The sequence below is a fragment of the Tursiops truncatus genome, chromosome 7 (genome assembly GCF_011762595.2).
Source record: "Tursiops truncatus isolate mTurTru1 chromosome 7, mTurTru1.mat.Y, whole genome shotgun sequence".
In the NCBI taxonomy this organism is placed as follows: domain Eukaryota; kingdom Metazoa; phylum Chordata; class Mammalia; order Artiodactyla; family Delphinidae; genus Tursiops; species Tursiops truncatus.
In genome coordinates, this window is record NC_047040.1 from 29,273,432 (window position 1) to 29,297,082 (window position 23,651).

At 38.0% G+C, this 23,651-nt stretch overlaps 1 protein-coding gene across 1 annotated transcript in view; it reads left to right on the top strand.

The window, feature by feature from the left end:
- DYTN (dystrotelin) overlaps nucleotides 1-23,416 on the top strand; it is a 51,525-nt gene extending 28,109 nt beyond the window's left edge. The window contains exons 10-12 of the mRNA XM_019938895.2: nucleotides 13,714-13,873; nucleotides 16,367-16,874; nucleotides 23,217-23,416. Coding sequence (XP_019794454.1) covers nucleotides 13,714-13,873; nucleotides 16,367-16,874; nucleotides 23,217-23,320 — 772 coding nt within the window. The 3' untranslated portion in view covers nucleotides 23,321-23,416. The remainder of the gene's footprint in view (nucleotides 1-13,713; nucleotides 13,874-16,366; nucleotides 16,875-23,216) is intronic.
- The last annotated feature ends 235 nt before the right edge of the window (nucleotides 23,417-23,651 follow it).

Below are 23,651 nucleotides of genomic sequence, written 5' to 3' on the forward strand. Positions count from 1 at the left end.
TCCTAGGGCTTCTCTGGTGGCACAGTGGTTGAGAGTTCGCCTGCCGATTCAGGGGACGCGGGTTCGTGCCATGGTCCGGGAAGATCCCACATGCCGCGGAGCGGCTGGGCCCGTGAGCCATGGCCGCTGAGCCTGCGCATCCGGAGCCTGTGCTCCGCAACGGGAGAGGCCACAACAGTGAGAGGCCCGCGTACCGAAAAAAAAAAAAAAAAAAAAAAGAATTCATATTCCTAAACCACTTCTCTGTATGACTTGACGCCTACCTCCTAAATACTTGTGAAAGTTCTGCTCAAATGTCATCTCAACCTTAAGGCCTTTCCTGACCACCCATTTATCATTTTAGCCCCTGTCCCCACTCTGGCACTCGCAATCCTCCTCCCTTGCTTTATTTTTCTTCAAAGCATTTCATCAGCATCTGACGTTATACAACTTTCACTTTTAGTTAAAATTTTTTTTTCGATAATGTAAGCTCCATCGGGGAAGAAACTTTTATTGTTTTCAGTTGTATTTCCAGAATCTGTAAAAATGTCTGAATATGATAAATGCTCAATGTGTTTGTTGAATGACTGACAGACCGAGTAATAAAATGGATGGATGCATGATGGAGGGATTAATGGATTGATTGATAAAGTGGGTCTTTTAGAATGGGGTATGAAAGTGTCTCAAGGAGTAATTACCCAGTGTTGGAAGACGTTAGTGAAGTTTGAACCTGGGACAGAGAGACACAGAAGTCTTGTTCTCAGCCACTCTGTGTGTGGCCTTGGGAACTGTTTCTAAGACTTGGTTTCTTCACCTGAGAATAGGGATATCTTCACCTGAGAATAGGGATAACCTGTCCTTCCTATTCCCAGAGTAATATTTGTGGAGACAAGATGAGGAAAGGGAATTGCAAGTCCTACGCAAAGCTAGACGTTCTTTAAATGTTGGTGTGTTATATTCTGTTCACCAGAGTACAATTGAGTTGTTCACCAAAGTAAAATTCTAATGGAATAATTCGCACTTTAGCCTAGAAACTGATGAATTCAAAAATTCTGATTAGTGATTGGTCAAGGGGAAATTAATGTGGAATATTACTATTTTACATTGTGATAATAGGCAAAATCATATCCTTGCTATCTATTAAGTTGGCACATTGGTACTGACCATCTTCTAAGAGATTCATGGTTATTGCCAAATGGTAATATTGAATTCATTCATTGATTCAGCAAACATTCTTCATCCTAATAAGCCTCCTTCCTTTTAATGTGGATTCCATGCAATAGCTTACAGTGATAATATTTTCACTTACAAAAACATAACTGAAATCCAGGTACCAAATATTACCACTATTATTATATATTTTGGGACATTCTTATAAATATACTAAAAAATGAATATAAAAACTGTGAAAAAGAACACACAAAATTACTTCCATTTACAGCTAATATGATTGTGAATCCCCAAGAAACCACAAGTAACTCTAGCTAAAACTGTAGCTAAAACTGTAGAATTAATTGGTTTTGAGTGGTGGAAAATAAAATACGTATGCGCAAATAGCTCTTCACTATATCAGCAATAGCTAGCTAGAAATGTTATAAAAATCCCGTTTACAATACCTGTAAAATTATTTTTTAAAAGAAACTAGAAAAAATTTAACAAAAAAGATACAAAACCCATATAAGGAAAGCTGTAATATTTGATTGAATATACAGAAAACAAGACCCGAGCAGAAGGGAGAAACATAGCAAATTCCTAAAAGAGAAGACACTAACATAACAATATACACAATTCAAAAATTAACCTTAAAATCAGTACTCGCGATGCTTCTTTGGTCATTTGCAGCCATGCACAGAGTGGGAAAAAAATGTGAGTTGCCTGATGCACAGCTGAGGTAGAACTGAGTGACACCCTGCCTTCTGGTTTCTGCCCTTAGAGTATAAACACGTGTCCTTTACACAGTCTATCTTGTGCCATGTTTTTCACATTTTTGTGCTTTTTCTTGGTGACTTCACTATTGCAAATAGCCTCCAAACATGGTGCTGAAGTGCTGGCTAGCGTTCCTAGCGCGAGAAGGCTATGATATGTCTTAACAAAAACTACGTGTATGAAATAAGCTTCGTTCAGACACGAGTTACATGGGTCCAATGTTACTGAATCAACAGTAAACATTAAACAGTATACATATATCTTTAAATAGAAACACATGGGGGTGGGGGATGGGATGAACTGGGAGATTGGGATTGACATATACACACTAATATGTATAAAATAGATAACTAATAAAAATAGAGAAAAGAAACACATGAAAAACAAGGTTATATATTGATAGGTTGATGAAAATGTTCTGACCAGAGACTTCCAAGATCCTAACCCTGTGTTTCCACCAGGAGCCATCGTTCAGTTTCCACTAATTCATTGTTCACGTGACTGCAAAGAGCATAGCTACCATGGATAATAAGAATGAACTGCATTTAAGTTAAATGCATTTCCAAATAGAATCATGATGTTTTTTAAATAAGATAAAATAAATTTGAAGACATGTTGAAAGAATAAAGGTACAAGGATATTTAAAATTGTGGAAATAAAAAATAGTGAGAGGGGCAGGACAGGAATAAAGACGCAGACGTAGAGGATGGACTTGAGAACACGGGGAGGGGGAAGGGTAAGCTGGGACAAAGTGAGAGAGTGGCATGGACATATATACACTACCAAATGTAATATAGATAGCTAGTGGGAAGCAGCCACATAGCACAGGGAGATCAGCTTGGTGTTTTGTGACCACCTAGAGGGGTGGCATAGGGAGGGTGGGAGGGAGGGGATATGGGGATATATGTATACAACTAGTTGATTCATTTTGTTATACAGCAGAAACTAACACAACATTGTAAAGCAATTATACTCCAATAAAGATGTTAAAAAAAATTGTGAGAAGGGTTGTTCTTCAACAGGCGTTAAAACTTACTCTAGAGCCACCATGACCAAATAATATAGTATAAATCATAAATGGGTATATTGATCTGAGGATAAGAATACAAAATTTGATTAATGATCCAAGCATAAATGAGAGCCTAACATATGAGAAAGGTGGTATTTCAGTTCAGTGGAAAAAGATGCCTAACTGGCTATCCATCAGGTATCCATTGTTTTGCCCCATAAATGAAAATAAATTCCAAATTGATTGAAGTTTAAATGTAAATATGGTTTAAAATAAAAATATTAGAAAAATTTAGGAAACCTGGGGTTGGAGGAGACCTTTCGAAGCAAGACAACAAAATAAGGCATCATGAAGTAATAGAAACACACATATATATGATGACATGCGAATGTAGACATTTTCTCGTGGTAAATGATATTATAAACAAAATCAAAAATAAATCTCAGACTTGGAAAAATATTTTCACTAAGAGGATAAACTGTGCTATGGAAAGGTCCCTACAAATTGATAGGAAAAACTGAAAAAGAAGAAGGAGAAGATGAAGAAGAGGAAGAGGAAAAGAAGAAAGAGGAGAAGGAAACGGAAATAAGGAAGAAGAAAATGAGGAAGAGGAGAGCGAGGGCGAGGAGGAAAAGACTCCAAGTATATAAATAGGCAAAATCACAGAAGAGGAATTCCAAATGGCCATGAAACACACAAAGATATGCTCATCTTAACTAGCGGTTAGACAAATGCCAATTAAAGGAACAATGAGATATTGTCACTTTCTTTAACAGAATGGCAAAGAGTAAATGAATAACGTCCAGTGCTGGTGAACATGGAAGAAATTAGGTGCGCTGGACATTTGGTTGAAGTACAAATGGCTATAGACTTTTCAGAAAATAATCTGAAAAATAATTCATTCAATAAATCTTTAGTGAACACTCTTCTAGGCACTCGGGATATATCAGGGAACAAAAGAGATGAAGATCTCAAGGAGCTTTCATTCTACTGGGGAAACTAGACAATTAAAAATAGGCATATACATGAATTATAATAATATATTAGGAGCTAAAAGTACTAAAGTAAAAGAAAGAAAGAAGAGCCAGGTAAGAGAGAGCAAGACTTAGAGGGAGTGTTGGTAGCAAATTTAAACTGAGTGGTCTTAGTGGTCCTCAGTGAGAGGTGACATTGGAACAAAGCCTCGAAGGAGGTGAGGGAGTGAATCTTACAGGCACCTGCAAAAGCATACCGCTAACTGAGACTGCCAACTGAGACACACACAGGAGTGTGCCCGGCAGCTCCAAAGAACAGCAAGGAGGCTAGTGTGGCTGAATGGAACGAAGGAGGAAATATTGACAATAGCCTAAAGGGGGCAGCGTAGAAGCAAGGCTATATAAATATTTTCCTAAATTTTTTCCTAATGTTTCTATTTTGAATTTTAATTTAAATGTTCAACCCATTTGAAATTTATTTTAGCAAAGGTCTAGCTTGCTTTCTTTCAGATGGATAGCCAATCTATCTTTTCCCACTTCAATGAGATACCAACTTTGTCACATATTAGGGTTCCTTATATACTTGAATCAATTCATAAAATTTATATTCTCTTCCTCAGATCTAGAGGTCAATTCTTGTGCATATACTAGATGTATGGTCATGGTGGTGCTATATTAAGTAGAAGGATAAAGTTGCTGTCATCTGAAATGGGGGAGGCTATCGGTGGAACAGTATCATAGGGGAAGATCAGGAGTTCAGTTTGGAACATGTTAAGATTGACGTGTCTCTCAGACATCCACATGGAGATGTTGAGTAGGCAGTTTTCCATTCGTGTCCGGAATTTTGGAGAAAGTCTATTGGAGATCAAATTTGTGAATTTTTGACATACATGTTTTCTTTTGTTTTTGTTTTTTGTTGTTGCGATACGCGGGCCTCTCACTGTTGTGGTCTCTCCCGTTGCGGAGCACAGGCTCCGGATGCGCAGGCTCAGCGGCCATGACTCACGGGCCCAGCCGCTCCGCGGCATGTAGGATCCTCCCGGACCGGGGCACGAACCCGTGTGCCCTGCATCGGCAGGCGGACTCTCAACCACTGCGCCACCAGGGAAGCCCGACATACATGGTTTTAAAAGCCATGGGATTGTATGAGATCACCAAATAGACAGTGTAGATGGGCAAGAGAGGAAAACTGAGAACTGAACCATGGGACACTCCACATGACACAGTTGGAGAGAAGGTGAAAAACCAGCAAGGGAGGCTGAGAAAGAGTGATGGATGAGGCAAGAGGAAAACCAAGAATGAGGAATCCTGGAAGACAGGTAAAGAGAGTGTTTCAGGGAGGAGGGCATGGTCTGCAGTGTCAAATGCTGCTGCTGGGTCAAGTAAGAATTGACCTTTGGATTTAACACTGAGGAACTCATTGATGACCTCAAAAGGAGTATTGTAGGACAGTGGTTGTAGAAAAAAATCAGACCAGAGGCAGTTTAAGAGAGAATGGGAGTTGAGGAATTCAAGATACCAAACAAGAAAATTCTTTCCAGGATTTTTTTTTACTATAGAGGGAACAAAGAGCTAGTGTAGGTAGTAGAGCATCTGAAGTTAAGAGAAATGTTTGGTTATGACGGGGAAAATAACAGCATGTTAGTATACTGAAGGGGATGAGTTTGTAGCGGGAAAACTTGATGATCTTGTGCAAGAGAGGGGAATTGTTGGAGCAATGTCATTCGGCAGCCAAGGTGGGATGGAATCTATGCACATGTGGAGAGATTGGCTTTAGAAGAATGGTACCCACTAAACATAAAAATGTACACAAGATTTGGCCCTTGATCCATTTTTGGAACTCTGTCCTATACGAATAAGAGCATTACTACATAGAAAATAAGATAAATGTTGTAACATTGGGGGGGGCACTAAACAAACAAACTGAAGATACACTGGTAGAAAAATGGTCGATTATATACGATACAACATACAAGAGAACATAGTGAATCTACTTAAGGACAAATTTTAGTACCAATCTACTATACTAGAGGGCATTCATCATCATACATTAAGAGAAAAAGGCAAGTGGCAGAATTATGTGTATGGAATGATGCCATTTTCGTTTCAAAAACAAATTCAATATGTACTTTGCTGTTTGTAAGCATCTGTATGAATGCAGAAAATGGTGTTGAACAACCCCAAGGTGTTAAAATGATTTGAGACGGGGTAGGAATAGAGTGTGTTACTCAGAAGCTGTGTGACAAAGAAGTCATGGGTTACGCTTTTTTCTACCCCAAAGTGCCCACTCCTTAAACACATAATTAAAGTGTACCAGAGTAATCGCTTCTTTCCCTATACTCTCATTGCATTCTGTAGAAATAATCGCACTATGTCAGAAATGATTGTGTATTTGTCTGTTCATTACATGTAAAGTCTCTGTGAGCAGCGAGTTCTCTGCTTTTTTTAAAAGAAGTCTTTTTATCTGCAATAACTCAAGATGGTAAGATGCTTCAAATAGTTTTTGAATAAGGGAACGAAATTAAATGGAATTGTATAAAATGGAATATGCCTGACCTTAAACTAGTCTACTCTATTCTATGCTCTTTTAGATATGACATAATAAACACACATCTGCACTTAGAACCCCTAGTATCTGACCTGGACAAGATGACCTGGGGGATTTTCTGTAGTCATCCCTGAACTTCTCTGCATTCTCATTTTTAGATTATCAAGAAGGAGGGAAATGGAATTTTTGTTCCTATTATTGGCTATTTAGCTCTATATCAACTAAGTAGTTGGAAAAGAGCACAGAGGAAAAAGTTGAACTACTTTATTGCTATTTTTGGATATTAAATTGACTAGCTGATTTGACATTTTTTCTAAAAAGACTCTCCTCAATGTCATACCTGATCATTAAAAATTATTACAACCTCTCATAAAATTCTACTTTTATAACAGGCTCTCCATTCAGTACAATAGATCTGAAACACCGAGGTATGTAAGTCCAACTAGACCAGTAGAAACAGCAGCCACAGAGGCCTTCAAACAAATACCTCAAAGAGTATCTCTGGCTCAACAAACCAACGGCAGTAGCACACATCATCAGGTGAGTCCGAAGGGGAAAAGAACAATTAAGGCACAATTAACGCATAAAGTGTAGCTTTGAGGGGACTCTTCCCAAGTCTACATCCTAAAGGGAAGCTGTATTCAACTTTGATATTTTTAAATTACTCCAGTGTCCGTAGATACTAAGTCTCTGCCCGAAACTTTTAAATATAGCTTACTTACAGACAAGGCTTTCTTCTGCCCACAATACCTTAACTTGACTCTTCACTATCTAAGATTCGATGTAATTAAAAAGTAGGGAAAAAGAGAAAATTAGTTCATCCGTACATAAAGAAAACGTTCAGGAATTTTCAAAGGGAAGAGATGAGAGAGGAAAGTGAAAGAAACATAAGAGGGAAGAAACTTTTTTTAAAAATCCCAGTGAAATTTTTTTCATCAAAGGAATTAGAAATGCTTCTTTTTGTTGTTTTTTTAAGCATACAGTCTGCAACTCCTTTATCATGTTTTCAATCAGTTGTTGACTTGCCCTCCCATGTGCAGCTCCACTTGTAGGTGTCCCTTCATCATTGTAATCAGTACAGTCAGATCCTAAGGGAGGTCTTCAAAATATGATCATCTGTGATGTTTTTCAATCATCAAAGAGAAATTAGAGTTCTCATACTGCAGTTGTTCCTGGTAGAAGTGTGAAGAGGAGAGTAAGTCTTGTGACCACCCAGGAACGAGCAGCCTATGCGCTTCCTCTGGGTGAGGTTTTTCAGGTCTGTGTGCGTTTTCATCAGCAGCTTATGCAGCTGCACCACTCAGACACCCCTCACTGCACATCCAAGAACGCCTCTGGCTGGAGTGCCGGGCAGAGAGCAGGAGTTACATGTGCGGGGACAAATGAAGAGCTGCTCCATTTCCTGCTTCGAATAAAAGAAGAAAAAAAGCCATTTTCACAATGCGACAGTTTGTTTCACTTTAACATTGCTTTGTTCTGAGGCAAGAAATTTAAAAGAGGTTTTGCTTTCCCTCCTTTATTTCACTTTCTTTTTACTCCCTGTCACCTCTTTCTCATTTTTAAAGTTGCTACAGCCTATCTTTTGTATGTAATACATTTCTTTCTTTGATTAAAAAGAAAAACATTTTTAATTATACAAATAAGACCTGAATCTGTTTGCCTTAAAGAAAGTTAAAATATTACAGATAAGGGTAAAGTCCTTTTCAGCCATAATTCCCAGCCCACATCTGGTCCCGAGTTTTCCAGAGGTAATCTCTTTGGGGTATATCTTTGCAGACCTTATACTATGCATCCAGATATTCAGATATTCGTACGTGTGTGTGCCCAAAGAGGGCAAATTGTTAGTATCTATTAAACTTAAAACCTAGGAACCTTGCACATGTATGCACAAGGAGGCATGTACCACTTTGTTCATTGCAACATTGCTTATAATTCTGAAAAGTTGAAAATAGCTTAGTGTCCTTCCATTGCAAATGACTAAATAAACCATGGTATCTAGTCTCTGGGTATACCATGGTAGGTCCATATGTGCTAACCTGAAATGCTTCTCAGTTGCATAACGATAGGTACCATATGATAACATTGATATTAATGATGTAAAGCTCACTGATTCAAAGTGATCTATGCTAGGCATGTAGAAACTGTTTGAATATTTGAATGAAGAGGCAGGCAGGCACTGGTCACTCAGAAGGGCCACAAAGAGCATGTAACAACCAGAGAATGTGACTTCAAGTCTGTAGCTCACTTTTTCTCCCTTCCCTACTCTCTTCCTCTTGTAGGCTGTCCCTGTGGAAGAATGTTCTCAAGGTGGCCAGTCCCTCTTCAGATCATTTGTAGGGAGGAGAAACGGCCACAGAGTAAAGCCACAGCTGCTTATAAATGTAGAGTAATGAAATCCAACCTCCCATTCAGATGAGTGGGTGCCACGGGCTGGTACATGGTGCCCCAGGAGCCTGGGCCAGGCTGGGTCAGGTCAGGACTTGCTCTTGGGGTGCAATTCAGGAACCAGACTGTGATTTGAGAGATAAGGTTTGGTGAGAAAATCCTAAATGAGAACTGAGCTGATCATTATTAACTCAAAGAGACTTGGTGAATGCAAAGAGTAGTGATGAGTTCCAGTACACAAGCAACGGAAAGATAAGAAACTCTCAGTAGAAGGTGGAAGGTAGAAGTGAAAGATTTCTTGAACCAAGAGAAATAAAATAACCCAACTGCTTTTTGCAGATGCCTTTAGAGAAGGAGACGTTGTGAGCAGCAGCCTAACTCGGGCAAAAGACTACTGTGATTTTTTTTTTTTTTTTTTTTTTATGGTACGCGGGCCTCTCACTGTTGTGGCTTCTCCCGTTGTGGAGCACAGGCTCCGGATGCGCAGACTCAGCGGCCATGGCTCACGGGCCCAGCCGCTCCACGGCATGTGGGATCTTCCTGGACCGGGGCACGAACCCGTGTCCCCTGCATCGGCAGGCAGACTCTCAACCACTGTGCCACCAGGGAAGCCCACCAGTCACTTTTTGAAAAAGCAATTTTTTTGAAATATCATTATCATGTTATTATGAATTTTTAGGAATATGGGTTAAATTCAACCCCAAAACTTATTTTCTCTATTTCTCTCTTCTCTAGACCATAGTCAGCATTAGGAATGAACTGTGGAGGACTCACGAATCCATTAATGCTCTCCATAGAGACAGAAGGTAGGAACCACGTGTGGACAAATACTAACAGCAGAGACACATCAATAGCATTTTGCTTCGCTTTTAGAGGAAGAAATTCTACAAAGTTTTTACAGTGCTCTTTTTTTCTCTTTAATTGGAAGACATTCCTTAAACAGAGAAATGCTATGATTCCAGTATGAAGGTAAAAGGGGGCTTTGACTCTATTTGAGTAGTTAAGTATAACTAAAACCACCCAGATAATTACATTAAGTTTGGGGTTTTGATTGAGTGATTTTATTCCTTGAAATTTGGTTAAGCATTTTCAGTGAAGTATTGTGTGTGTCTTGTGTGTGTCTTACGGCTTCTAAAATAAATCAGTACATTTCTTCAACAATATCTAACTTTCTCAAAGATTTACGAGGCTGGCTGGAAACTGTCTACCATCTTATTGTGTCTCAAAGGACTAATTATTCCTTTAAAAAAATTATTTATTTATTTGGCTGTGCCGGGTCTTAGTTGCAGCAAGCGGGATCTTTAGTTGTGGTATGCAGGATCTTTAAGTTACGACATGCAGGATCTAGTTCCCTGACCAGGGATGGAACCCAGGCCCCCTGCATTGGGAGCGCAGAGCCTTAACCACTGGACCACCAGGGAAGTCCCAGGACTAATCATCCCTTGAGTTCCTGTATCATGTTGTCATTCCTTTAGAAGACAAAATTCCTGGCTCCTCAATAAGAAGGTCCCCCTGAGGGAAGACCTTTGTTTGCAGGCACAATGCTTGGTATCTAGTAGATGCTCAATAAATTAATGAGTAAATATATACTAATAAATATGTATTAAAATAAAAATAGGTCATCAATAAATTTACCGAGCATCTAATATATATGTGTATGTATGTGTATATATATATATATATATGATGAGATGTGCTTCATAATGCAAAGGTATGAAAGGTAACGAACATTTTAAAATTCTGTGATAACTCATGAAAAGAAGCTTAATAACACTTTTAAAGTAATTTAATAATAATTTAAATGTTAAAAACAATTTTGATCTTTTTCATGGTATAAGAAAAATAAATTAGAAATAAAATTAAGGAAAATAGTATAGGAATAAAAAGGCAATTTTGAAACTTAAAATGTAGAAATAAAAAGGAAATTTTGAAATTTAATTCTTTAAAACTTAATTCTTAAAATAATTACTTCAAACAATTATTTTAAACTAGATGATTCCCTTTTATATAATTCATACCCACTACATACACCATTGGTCTCCTAGTAAGATATTTATCAACACAAAGAATACCAGTGTGAGCCTGATTAGTGAGTAAAATCTATGTGAAGCCTTTATCCTTGTTCCTGTCTGCCCCATTATTTTTATCAATGATTTGGTTAAAATAGTAGAGAGCATGCTTCTCAAATGTATATGACATGATACCAAAAGGCATAGATAATAAGCTAAATGACAGTCTTGAATCACTAAGATATCATAGTCTGGAATAGTGCGACAATTAATAAAGACCAAATTTTAAAAGAGTAAATGCAAATCCTACAATTATAGGCCCAGGTTCACAACAAATAGCGTGGAAAGACCTGAGATATATAGTCAACTGTAAGTTCAATTACAGCCCACAATTTGTCACTGATGATTTAAAAAGCAATGCAGTCTCAGACTACATTACAAGAAAGAGTATCATTCAATTATTAGTTATCTATTTATTACTCTATGCTAGGTGCTGATCAAGAAAATAATGTTCCACTGCTCTGTGTGCGATTAACTCGCCTGGTGAATTAACTTGCCTTTGTGTTTATTTGAAGACCTGGTACATGGGAGATTCAAGCTCCTTAGCTCCAAGAAGCAGAACTGCATATAAAGATGTAAAAGTTTGGAAAGACAGATTTCAGGTCATTTGAAAGGAATTATTTCTCAAATAATCTAAACTGTTTTGTTAACAGTGGATATTTACCTTGAAAGTATGGGGCTCCCAGTTGCTGGAAATATTGGCATTGGGTAAATCATGTTCACTGGAGACTCTCCGAGGATTTCTCCATTAAAACAAACAAACAAACAAAAAATAGAGTAGAAAAGAGCTGCACTTCTCATAGGGCTTTCCCTACTTTCACCTGGATTGTGGAAGGATGGGAACGCATGTCTTCTAGATGTTCAAACATGGTGGATGGGCCAGAAAGGAGGAAGGGTATGTGGGTGATAGACAGCATGGGAGAAAGATAAACTGATGTCACTACTGGTCATAACAAGCACAACACTCTAAGTATAGAAAATACTGTCTAGAGAGGCCTTCTGAGAATGTTTCTTTGTTGTCTGCTATATAAAATCCCTGGGCTGACTCCTTTCTGAAAAGTCCATCATAAAGAAATGCTTGAAACTCCAATTACAATCAAGGATTTTAGAATCAGACTCCTCTTTCACCTGTGTGGTTGCCTGGAAGTTTGAGAGCCATCTTTTAGAGATGCCTGCTTTGGATAGGAGCCCCAGCTAAATTCCAAGACCTCTCCAAGATCTGTGGCAATTAAGAATTTCAAAGGCTCTAACATTGAGAAATGTTGTTGCATTTCCTACCAGGGAGCCCATTTCTACAACTTCCACAAATATGACCACAGCACTGGTCAAAGAATAAGACTGTACTTTAGAAAGCCAATTTTCACTGTATACATACACTGTAACGGGAACTAGTTTAGGCCTGGGCCTGGGGATATGGCAAGAAGCAAAACAGAAAAAAAGTTGCCAGAATAAAGAGACAATAAACAATTAGTAATAGAGTAAGTAAGTAATAGAGTAAGTAATAGAGTAAGTAAGATATAAGTAAAATAACAAGTAAAACAGGTAGCATGTCATAAAAAGTGACTGCACAGTAGTCTGAAGGCTCGAGACTAAGTCAAAATCTAAGATCGCATCATGTTCTGTAGCAATTAGACATGGCAAAAATCCATGGAGACACGGAGATGGGAAGGACTAGGGGAGGAGATGGGAGGTGATGGAGGCGAGGTTAGGAGTTCTGGTTTGCAGTTTCAAGTAGAGCAGTGAGGGAGAGGCTCACTGAGAATATGATGGTGACCAAAGACTTAAAGATGAGGGGATGAGCTGGGCGAGAACCTGAGGGAAGGAGGCATTGGGGGCCAAAAGAGCCAACTCTGAGGGCAGAACATGCCCAGTGTGTTCGAAGAGTTGCCAGAAGCTCTGTGTGGCTGGAGGACAGACAGTGAGTAAAAGAAAGCAGAGATGAGGTCAGGGAGGGAAGCGGAGGGTCTTGGCCATTTTGTTCAGCTTTGGCTGCCTCTATAAGGACTTTGGTTTAAGGCGGGGAACATTGGAGGGCTTTGAGCAGAGGAGTAACATGATCTGATTTATGGGTTTTCTTTGTGGTTCTTTTCTTTAAATTTTTAAAGATTTTTTTTTTTTTGGATGTGGACCGTTTTTAAAGTCTTTATTGAATTTTTTACAATATTGCTTATTTTATGTTTTGGGTTTTTGGCCGCGAGGCATGTGGGATCTTAGCTCACTGACCAGGGATTGAACCCGTATCCCCTGCATTGGAAGGCGAAGTCTTAACCACTGGACCTCCAGGGAAGTCCCCTGCCTTATGTTTTAAAAGAATTACCCTGACTACTTGGTTCATTCTGAAACCAGTGAACAACTAGTCTTAGGAAGAGAAACCAAGACCCACAATTCACAAATTGCATCATTGTTCCCTCCCTGTGGTCTTGGTCGGGTTTTAGGTATTTAGCCATGACATGTATGCTATCATTCTAAATGGAGTGTTTCTGGACAAAAGGATAATGAATAAAGTCAATATTCGCATTTAAGGAGCTGCTGAAGGTATGCTGTCAAAAGTAATCCATAATATGCATGATGTGTTTTTGAAAACACCTCTAAAACCAGTGAAATTCTTGGGGGAATTGTGTATATAATAGACACGAAGGACAGCTGTACATGGTGAACGAACAGTTTAAAGCAGGATTGATCAATGTTAGGTAATAGTCGAGGCGCAGGCTACTCTGGCATCTTCTCCCAGAGAGGACCCAGGGTACATCTCGCTAAGGCTCTTGCATCTTGCTGTGCTGATCTCTTGCCCTTCCAACCCACTCAGACCTGTCCTCTTTGCAGGCTCCTTAAAAAACAGTTAAACCAATACAAAGACAAGTTGCAAGCCATATATGCCTGCCAGGAAGAAAAAAGTTGCAGATTTGAAACAAAGATTCATGAACTCACAACCAACCAGGACAGTCTGTGGACGAAGCTACAGCTAATGGGACAGAATCTACAGGTATAGAATGTGGGAGACACTGGCCATCTGGGCCATCTGGAAGTCTGACCTAGAATCTTCTGGCTGAGGGTCGGCTGCAGCCTGAGGCTTTGCACCTCACTCTGATCAGCCTCTTCCCTTTCCCTCTTCTCTCCATACCCTGACCAGCTCCCCTTTTCATCAGCCAGACGATATCTTCCACTTTTGCGAAGGAAGTGCCATTGGGAGAGAACAGCATCGGTACCATTTAGAGACAATAGACCTGGGGCAAAGGGGTTCTTTATAGCATTGAGCCTTAAACCTTTAGTCTCAGCATCCCTCTTAGAGACTTACAATTTTTTGAGGATCCCAAGGAGCTTCTGTGGGTTATATCAATTGCTGTTTACCCTAATCAAAATTAAAACTGATAAGTGGTTTTAAAATAAATTTATTAACTAATTTGAAAATGCAAATAATAAATCCATTATATATGGAACATTTTAAAATAGTAATTATTTATATATATTTAATGAGAAGACTGGCATTGTTTTACGTTTTTTACAAATCTCTTTAATGGCTGGCTTCAGAAAAGACAGCTGCATTTTTCCTAACTGCTTCAGCATTTGATCTGTTGCAAGATGTTCTGGCTGAAGAATATGAAAACATATGGCCTCACACAGATTTGCAGTTGAAAAAGAGAGGAGTATTTTAACAGCCTTTTCAGATAATTGGAGACCTTCTTTGATACTACACCAAAACATGATCAATGATTGTTTTTTAAAGGATGGTTGCAATATTGACTCTGAAACCATATCTCTTTCACACCGTGTTTCATTAAAATACAATATTCTGTTGTGCTTTTTGAATGAATCTTCTATCCAGGCATGATTTTATACCATCATACACTGGTCATTTGGAAGTTCACCAAGCTATGCCGAACTTCCTAATGCTCACCCATTTCATTATACAAGAGTTTTAAAAATCATAAAAAATCATATTCATTAATACTACCATGAATCTCATCAGAAAAGTCTTTAAGAATTGGAAAGCAAGGAAGCTCATGGTAGTGGATGCAAGTTTTCCAAAATTCTAATTTTTGCTTAAAAGCTCAACTGTTAAAATTGGCAACACATATCATTGTTTTCCTTACTGTCACAGTCTCACTTCATTCATTTTTGAAAAAATGTTTGCCAAATAACCGTCTAATTCTTTTGCACAAGAGGCAACTTTTATATTTCAGTAAACATAAGAAGTGTTTTATGCATACTTCCCATTTCATCACATATAATATTAAGAAGACATGTGCTACTAAGAAAAATAAGAATTTTTGCTACACCTTCAAGAATAGTCTTTTTTTTCTTTTTTATCGAAGTATAATTGATTTACAATGTTGTGTTAGTTTCAGGTGTACAGCAAAGTGATTCAGTTATACATAAATACATATATTCTTTTTCAGATTCTTTTCCATATAGGTTATTATGAGATATTGAATATAGTTCCCTGTGCTATACAGTAGGCCCTTGCTGTTTCTCTATTTTATTTACAGTCGTGTGTATCTCCTAATTTATCCCTCCCCCCCTTCCCCTTTGGTAACCATAAGATTGTTTTCTATGTCTGTGAGTCTGTTTCTGTTTTGTAAATAAGTTCATTTGTATCATTTTTTTTTAGATTCCACATATAAATGATGTCCTATGACATTTGTCTTTCTCTGACTTCACTTAGCATAATCATCCCTAGATCCATCCATGTTGCTGCAAATGGCATTATTTCATTCTTTCGATGGCTGAGTAATATTCCATTGTGTATATATACCACATCTTCTTTATCCATTCATCTGCATCAAGGATATTCTTAAGAGGAGCTGCCTTTTTTTTTAACTGCAAGTGCACGATGGTAAGAATACCATCACTACTAGCACTGCTTGGTGATGCTACCTTGATGTGCGGTAAACACCAACAACTTTAGCTTTACTTACTCTTGATTTTGCACCATCAGTGCAAATGTCAACACAACGAAGAGGCAAATAACCTCTAAGTGTTATTGTGAAAATAATTTTGACCTCATGGACCCCTGAAAGGGTCTTGGGGACCTCCAGGAGTCTGTGGACCACACTTTGGGGGCTGTGCTTTGTAGAGAGCACACCCCCCAGATATTATTCCTATGACTTATTATGAAACCCCTCACAACATACCTACCTAAATGGATCATTATGAATGTTCTATTGTAATACTTTTTAGCTATCAATCCAAGATATCCTGACATTTCCGGATATTCCTTATGATATTTTTAGAACCTGAGCTTTCAGAACCTAGCGTTTTCCCAAATTCCTTGTGATTATTCTCTGTGATGTTTTAGAATCTGAGCTGTTCTACCTTTAGGTTGACATTGAATTAACAGCATAAAATAAAATTAATATCAATGTATTTAGAGACAAAAAAGAAAATCTTGTATTAAAATTTCCTATTGGAATATTAAAATTTAATGCATAATGAAAAAGTAAGATAAATGTTCATAAATAAAGTTTTCTTTACCCAGGCAGTGTTGCAGCCCCTTCATCCTTCATCTTCCTGGCAAAATACGGTTGCCAAGCGTGACCATGGAAATGGTGAAGAAAGTTTTCAGAGGGGAGGAGAGTCTTCCCAGATCAAGGGTGCCACTGAGGATGGTTCAGAAGAGGAAACACTTCCTAAGTCCACTGTGACTGATGGAAGTTACCAAGGTCCAGCACATGCAGAACATGTTCTACCAAACTCAGAATCACCAGAGGCCATTTTGCAGCCAAGGTCAACCCAAAGCAGCAGGGCACGAAGCCAAGCACAAAAGACCTCGAAAGAAATCTTTAGTTCCCTACCCACTTCCCAGGAAGGACTGCTGCAGGACGCCTCCCAAATTGCTCCTGCTGAAATGAACAGTCCTGCCCTGGCACCTGTGGAAAGGAAAGGGGCAGTTAACATCCAGGAGGGAAAGGATGAGCTGGAGGAAGAGGAACTGCAGGAATTGTTGTCAAAACTCATGGATGCCTTCACTCTAGAAATGCCTTCAGGTAAGATTTACACAATCACTAGAGATAGTGATGGCCACGGAGTTAGGCTGCCTTTTAAAACACTTGATTCTATAGCTCTGTATTAGCCCTACAGCTACGATTCATCTAGTGGGTAACAGAGTTGTGAGTCTTTTGGACATTAGTAATCTCTCTGAACTTGATTTCTAGTGTTGCCTAATTGATGGGGTTATTGTGAGAATTAAAAGTGATAAGCCATATGAAGTTTTAGTATAGCACCTGGCACGTACCAAGAATTCAATAAATACCTATTATTTTGTTATTGCAATTGTTATTATCAATAGTACTAAAACATATATAACTGGGCAGCCTGATGTTACCATTTAAAAATGGGATAAGAATGATGCTGTCTTTCTAGATAATTGATTAAGGTCTCTGTATGATTAATAATACCCTCATCATCATCACCTTCATAAGTTATGTCTCATTGTTAAACTTAAAGGCTCTTTTTATTAATACTTCTTTATTATAGCTATCCTGTTTTACAGTGACATTGTCTTATTTATAGAGTATTTTGTCATCTTAATATATCTATATCTGTATCCATTTCTTTTTAAGAAAGTGTAAGATCTTTTATGTTGGAGTGATCATATAGAGACTGGTGATAAAACAAGGATAACATTCTCATGCATTTCTGCATCAAAGAAGGCCTTCCCAAAATATTTCTGAGTTGGTGTATTAGATTGCTAGGACTGCCATAATGAAGTATCACAGATCAGGTGGTTTAAACAATTAAAAAAATTTTTTTCTCACGCTCCTGGAGGCTGGAAGTCTGAGATCAAGGTGTCAGCAGTGTTGGTGTCTTCTGAGGCCTCTCTCCTTGGGCTGTAGATGGCTGTCTTCTCCTTGTGTTTTCATACCATTTTCCCTCTGTGCATGTCCCTATCCAAATTTCCTCTTCTTATAAGGACACTACTCATATTGGTTTAGGATCCAGCCACATAAACTCCATTTCATTTAATTAACTCTCTAAAGACTCTATCTCCAAATATAGTCACATTTGGAGTTACTGGGAGTGGGACTTCAGTATATGAATTTGGGGAGGGAGACACAATTCAGCCCATAATAGTTGGTGAGCTATAAAATGGGAACATGATAATGTCAGTTATATATTGAACTTGCTAGAGCCAAGTCAATGAAGTAATTACTTGGTGATTCTAAAAATATCTACTGTGAAGAGAGTTGGAATTATAATCCTGTATTAGAGAAAACAAGATCGCAAAGATACAAGAAGCATGCTCAGGCTGCCTGAGACAAAGACTGGATGAGAACTCCCTGTGCCTGATTCTTGGGCCAACACAAGATTCCACCCACTTATTTCCATCTAAACATCAGTAGGGTCATGATGAGTATTCAAAGCAAAGTCAATATCCACTTGACCCTTTTAGGAAAATTTCACATAAAAATTTGACTTTTATTTTAGAAACTATTTTAGGATTTCACATATTCATCTCATTTTTATTTTTTGTTTCTCCAATTGAGTTTTTGAAAGCTGTTGATTTTTAAAATATTGTATTGGGTCAGCCCTCACAAATGTAGCAGGCTATATTGTACATTTCAGATTCCTAATAGACTAGGTCTACTACACATATTTGGGAGACAATATCCCAGCACTGCATGCAGTTTGATACCTAAAAGATCCATGCATATTTTAAGTAACTTTATCAAGGTCTATACATATAAATGTATCTGTATCTATATATACACCCATCATTATATCATTTAAAGGGAAATCATGAAAAGGCAAAGTTTATTTTTAAATTCAGATAATGCAATAATGTATAAAGATGCAGTTAGCATTATCCAATCTTGTAGATAATATAAAAAATATATTCTCAAAAAATTTACCTCTGCTTCCATTTACAATTTAAATAGAACCATTGAGATGTTTCTGTAGGTAGCATGCATTATTATACAAAAGTGCTTATGATATTAGCAGGGAAGTGCATCTTTCCCTTTTTGTTATTATACTGCATTGTATACTTTGTGATAATTCAGTGAGTACTAATTGACAAGATTTAAATTTATAGTTATTTCTTTTCTATCAGTTTTATTTCTTTGAGGCTTTTAAGCATAGGATCTATGTTAATCTTCATGGCTAATATCTACATTTATTAAACATTGCCATTCTTCATTCAAATATTTCTTACTAAGTTTGTATCCTTATTCAATCAGGTATTGAATATGACTCTGTCTGTAAACTCTACTTAGCCACTGGCAATATGGATTATAAAAATACACCCCATAATTTATGCATGCTTATCAAAATCACAGCAAACGTAATCAGAGACAGAAATGTGATAACCACATATATGAAGATGTGGAAAGGCAAACAAACTAAATTAAGGTATTGGTCATTTTTGTTTTATTTCTATCTCTGTTACAGATGCATCAGATAACAGCAGGAAGTTTCTAATCGTTTTACTGCCCCTGTTTTTTATTTTTTAATTTGAGAATTGTTGGAAAAATTAGAAAGATCTAATGTTTGTAATACACTAAGATTTGCTCAGACTGTCAACCTATTCACCCAGTGTGTGATTATCCTAGTAGCTGACTAGCTTTTTGAATTGGAGCTTTGCTAAGGAGTCAACGCATTTTGGAAATTAAGATGAACTTTATATGACTTAAGACTTAATAAGACGAAAACGGCAAAGCATGATGGTCAGTTTGGGGGCAGTTGCTGACATTAACTGAATAGAGTCTTTCAATATCAAGATCTAGGATAATAGGATCTCAGGAGACTCTGAGAGCTTAATGGAAAAGAGAAAGTGTGTAGAAGGGGTTCCCCAAACCTCTTTAAATTCCACATGTTGGACTGAAAATCAGTAGCAAACATTTTGTTCAAATTTGCAGTAAAGGAATTAGATTTGAAAGAACATCTAACACTACTTGCTTCTGTGGTGACAAAAAAAAAAAAACTTAATACTCTAGTTTTACTTTCTCATTAAATTATTTTCTTTCCCTTTCTGAGTGAAATTTCCTACTTATATCTCTGAAATTCTTTCCCCAGCTTCTCTTCCATCCCTCTTTGCCATCCGTTTACCACAGTAGGTTTCAAGGATGAGAAGGGAAGGTGAGGGAGTGATGATGGGATTAGCAGGGCATGGTTGAGGGTGGATGTGGAAGAATTATTCCTGTTCCTTTCTTCCCCACCTGCAACCATCATCTAAACTATTATTTTAAATAATCAGAAGATAAAGTTTGGACTTTAGCAGGTTATAGAAAAAGAAAGAGCAGTGCTTTAGCAACCACAGGTAAGAGAAGTTCAACACTGGATCTTTATCTCACCTATTTAGAAGGTAGACTTCTCAAATGCTGCCTGGGAGTCCTAAGGATATATACTGAACGCTTAGTGAATCTTTCTCTCTCTGATATATATATGTACATATATATACACTCACATATATATATGAAAAAGTAGAAGTAATTTTTCTTGATGGGAAAAGATACACAAGAGTTCCAGCATTAAGCTCCATGAAGGCAGAAAAAAATGTCTAGTTGGTTCATCCTTCATTCACTCATTCATTCAACAAATAATCATCAAGATTTAATTATGTGCCAAGAGCTGTGCTTGCCGCTGGGCATTCATTTTGAAAGGGGTAAATTTATGTTTTTAAAACACTTTGTCATTGTGTAGAAAGTGGCTTGGAGAAGGACGGGTGGTGGCGGCTTGGACTTGGTAGATTGTCATACACTTATTGCTATAAGGAAAGCTGGGAAAGCTGAGATGGAGGGAGGTCAGCAAATCAAGAATTCTGTTTTGAACACATTAAGTGTGAATTGCTTGGAGACATCCAGATGGAAATAGCAGAATGACAGTCAACATGTACAATCTGGAACTCCAGGTCTTAGTCCAGAGTAGATATTCAATACATATTGGTTTGCTTCATTAATTATTATTGTAAGGAAGACATGGGCTCAGTATTTCAATTGCCAGAAGAGTAATCATAGAGTAGATAATCTAATACTTTTAAACCTCTATACCCATCATTCTGATAGCCTTCTCTCACATCCCAAATTCATTCAGAGACCAGATAGATTGTTAACTACATTCAAGTGAATTATTCTCCGATCGTGATTTCCTCTGGACTGTTGATTTCACAGGTTTGTCTATCTAACATCTCACTAGGCCTCTGACTATATGCTATATTAATTCAGTCCCTATATGTATGGAATTCCAAGTTCATGCCAAGCAATATACTTGGTGTTAGGTGCATATCTTTGGCTAGTTTTAACATTTCAAGGGACTAGAGCTTAAAAATAAAACAACCAAACAAGAAAAAAAGAACAGATATATGAAATGAATTATTGCTTCTCTATTTCTTTATTATATTTAAAGTTTTTATAACTATGGGCTGAGGAATAGAATATCCTAAAATAAGTTTGCCTCTGGACAAAGTTTTTTTTTCAGGCAATAAAATATTATTTACTCAAGGTCCTTGTAGCTCTGGGGCAGTGTTAGAGAATAGACATTAAAACGACATGAACCCTCTCTTATGTTCAACAGAAAACAGCACAGATGGAGCCATAATAAATCATGTAACTAAAGTGTATAACAAGCTAAGCCTTTACATGTTTTTATTTCCTGTGATCTTATTTTTTTAATTATACAAACAATACTATACAGCATGCTCATTGTAAAATTAAAATGCCTAAGTGCACGTGTTTTTCAAAAATGAATTCATCATCATGTCCTTCACTCCCGGCCACCTGTTTCTCAGAGGTAAAAAATGTTGGCAGTTTAGGGAGTTTTTCCCTCAGACTTTTTTCTTTGCATATATGTGTCTTTACTTTCTCAGCATAAGTTAGGTTGTGCTTGTTTTGCTTTTTCCACTTGACAAAATATCTTAGACGTTGGGCAGTGTGATTTTTTAAGTGCTGCATGATATCCCAGGGTATAAATATACCATAATTTATTTATTGGTGTGTAATTCAGTTGCTCCCAATTTTTTATTATCATAAGAATGTTTCGGTGAGTATTCTTATAGCATATATCTTTGTACTCATATGTAAATATCTCTGTAGGATCAATTCTTAGAAATGGAACTTTTAGCTTAAAAATTATGCGTATCCAACTTTTGGTTAATAACTGCCAAATTGTAGAGCTTTCTACAACACAATTCCTATTACAATAGGTCATAGGGGACCACTCAAACCATTAATCAGTAACTATAGAGCAGAGGTCTCAGAGCATCTTCCCTAGGCCAGCAGCATCCGTATCACCTGGGAACTTATGAGAAGCACAATTTCTTGGGCCCCATCCCTGATGTATTATGGTAGTCAGAGTTCTCCAGAGCAACCGAACCAACAGGATGTATATATAGATATAGAATGAGATTCACTTTAAGGAATTGGCCCACATAATTATGGAGGCTAGTGAGTCTAAAATCAGTAGTCAGCAAGCTGGAGGCCCAGAGGAGCCAATGTGTAGTTCCAATGCAAAAGCAGGCAGGCTCGAGCCTTAGAAAGAGCTGATATTTCCTTCTGAGTCCAAAGGCAGAAGAAAACATGTCTCGCCTGGAATACAGTAAGGCAGAAGGAATTCTCTTACTCAGACTTTTTGTTCTATTCAAACCTTCAGTTGATTGGACAAGGTCCATCCCATTAGGGAGGGCAATCTGCTTTTACTCTGTCTACCAATTCAAAGGTTAACCTCATCCAGAAACACCTTCACAGACACACCAAGAATAATGTTTGAACAAATATCTGGACACCACAGTCTAATCAAATTGACACATCAAATTATGTATTCTGAATCAGAACTCTGAGAGTGGGACCTAGCAATGTATTTTAACACTGTCCAGATGATTTTAACATACACCAGAGTCTGAAAACCACTGCTCTAGACTGGGCTTTCTGGCTACTCAGATTCGTGCTTGAAGTTATGGGAAAATGCTCTTTAAGAACCCACAACTTGGGCTTCCCTGGTGGCGCAGTGGTTGAGAGTCCGCCTGCTGATGCAGGGGACACAGGTTCGTACCCCGGTCCGGGAGGATCCCACATGCTGCCCAGCGGCTGGGCCCGTGAGCCATGGCCGCTAGGCCTGCACGTCCGGAGCCTGTGCTCCGCAGCAGGAGAGGCCACAACAGTGAGAGGCCCGCGTACCGCAAAAAAAAAAAAAGAACCCACAACTTGGTTGAATTAGTAATTGATCATGGTAAATGATACCCATCTCATTTGCAAGCTGGCTTAGAGAAAGGGCATTGCCATCAGGAACTGCAGAGAGACAGATTTTATTTCTTCTCTGTGCTAGAGCTTTATTAAGATCAGCTTGAGAACCTACAGGTGCTTTCTCTGAAGGACTTTCCTGTTTGTTGTTTTCAGACCTGCAATCTTCAGTAAATATGGACCTGTACTGTGGAGCTGAGCGAGTATGCAGGGCCTTCTCTGCCCTTGTTGATCAGATCACTTTACCCAACTTGAAGTGAAAAAGAGTCCAGACTTGTGGTGATGACGAAACGTGTTTTCAAAATCTGTACTAAAAGAACTAAACCTTCTACCTCTTTCTCAATAGTCTGGCATGAAGCATGAAGAAAATTTTATTTTTTAACGTCTCTACACATGTGTCTTTGTTCTTCAGAGTAAAGCCTTGGGAATGAGGAGTGATAGAGGAAAATGGAAAGAAGGAGCCAAGTCAAATCCAGATGTGCTGCATTTCCAATAGAGGCTCTTTCTTTGAATACATTGGTAGTAATTTTCAAGTGTGTGATCTACAGGAATTCATGCAACTATCTTCTTCAATATCTGAATTACCGAATT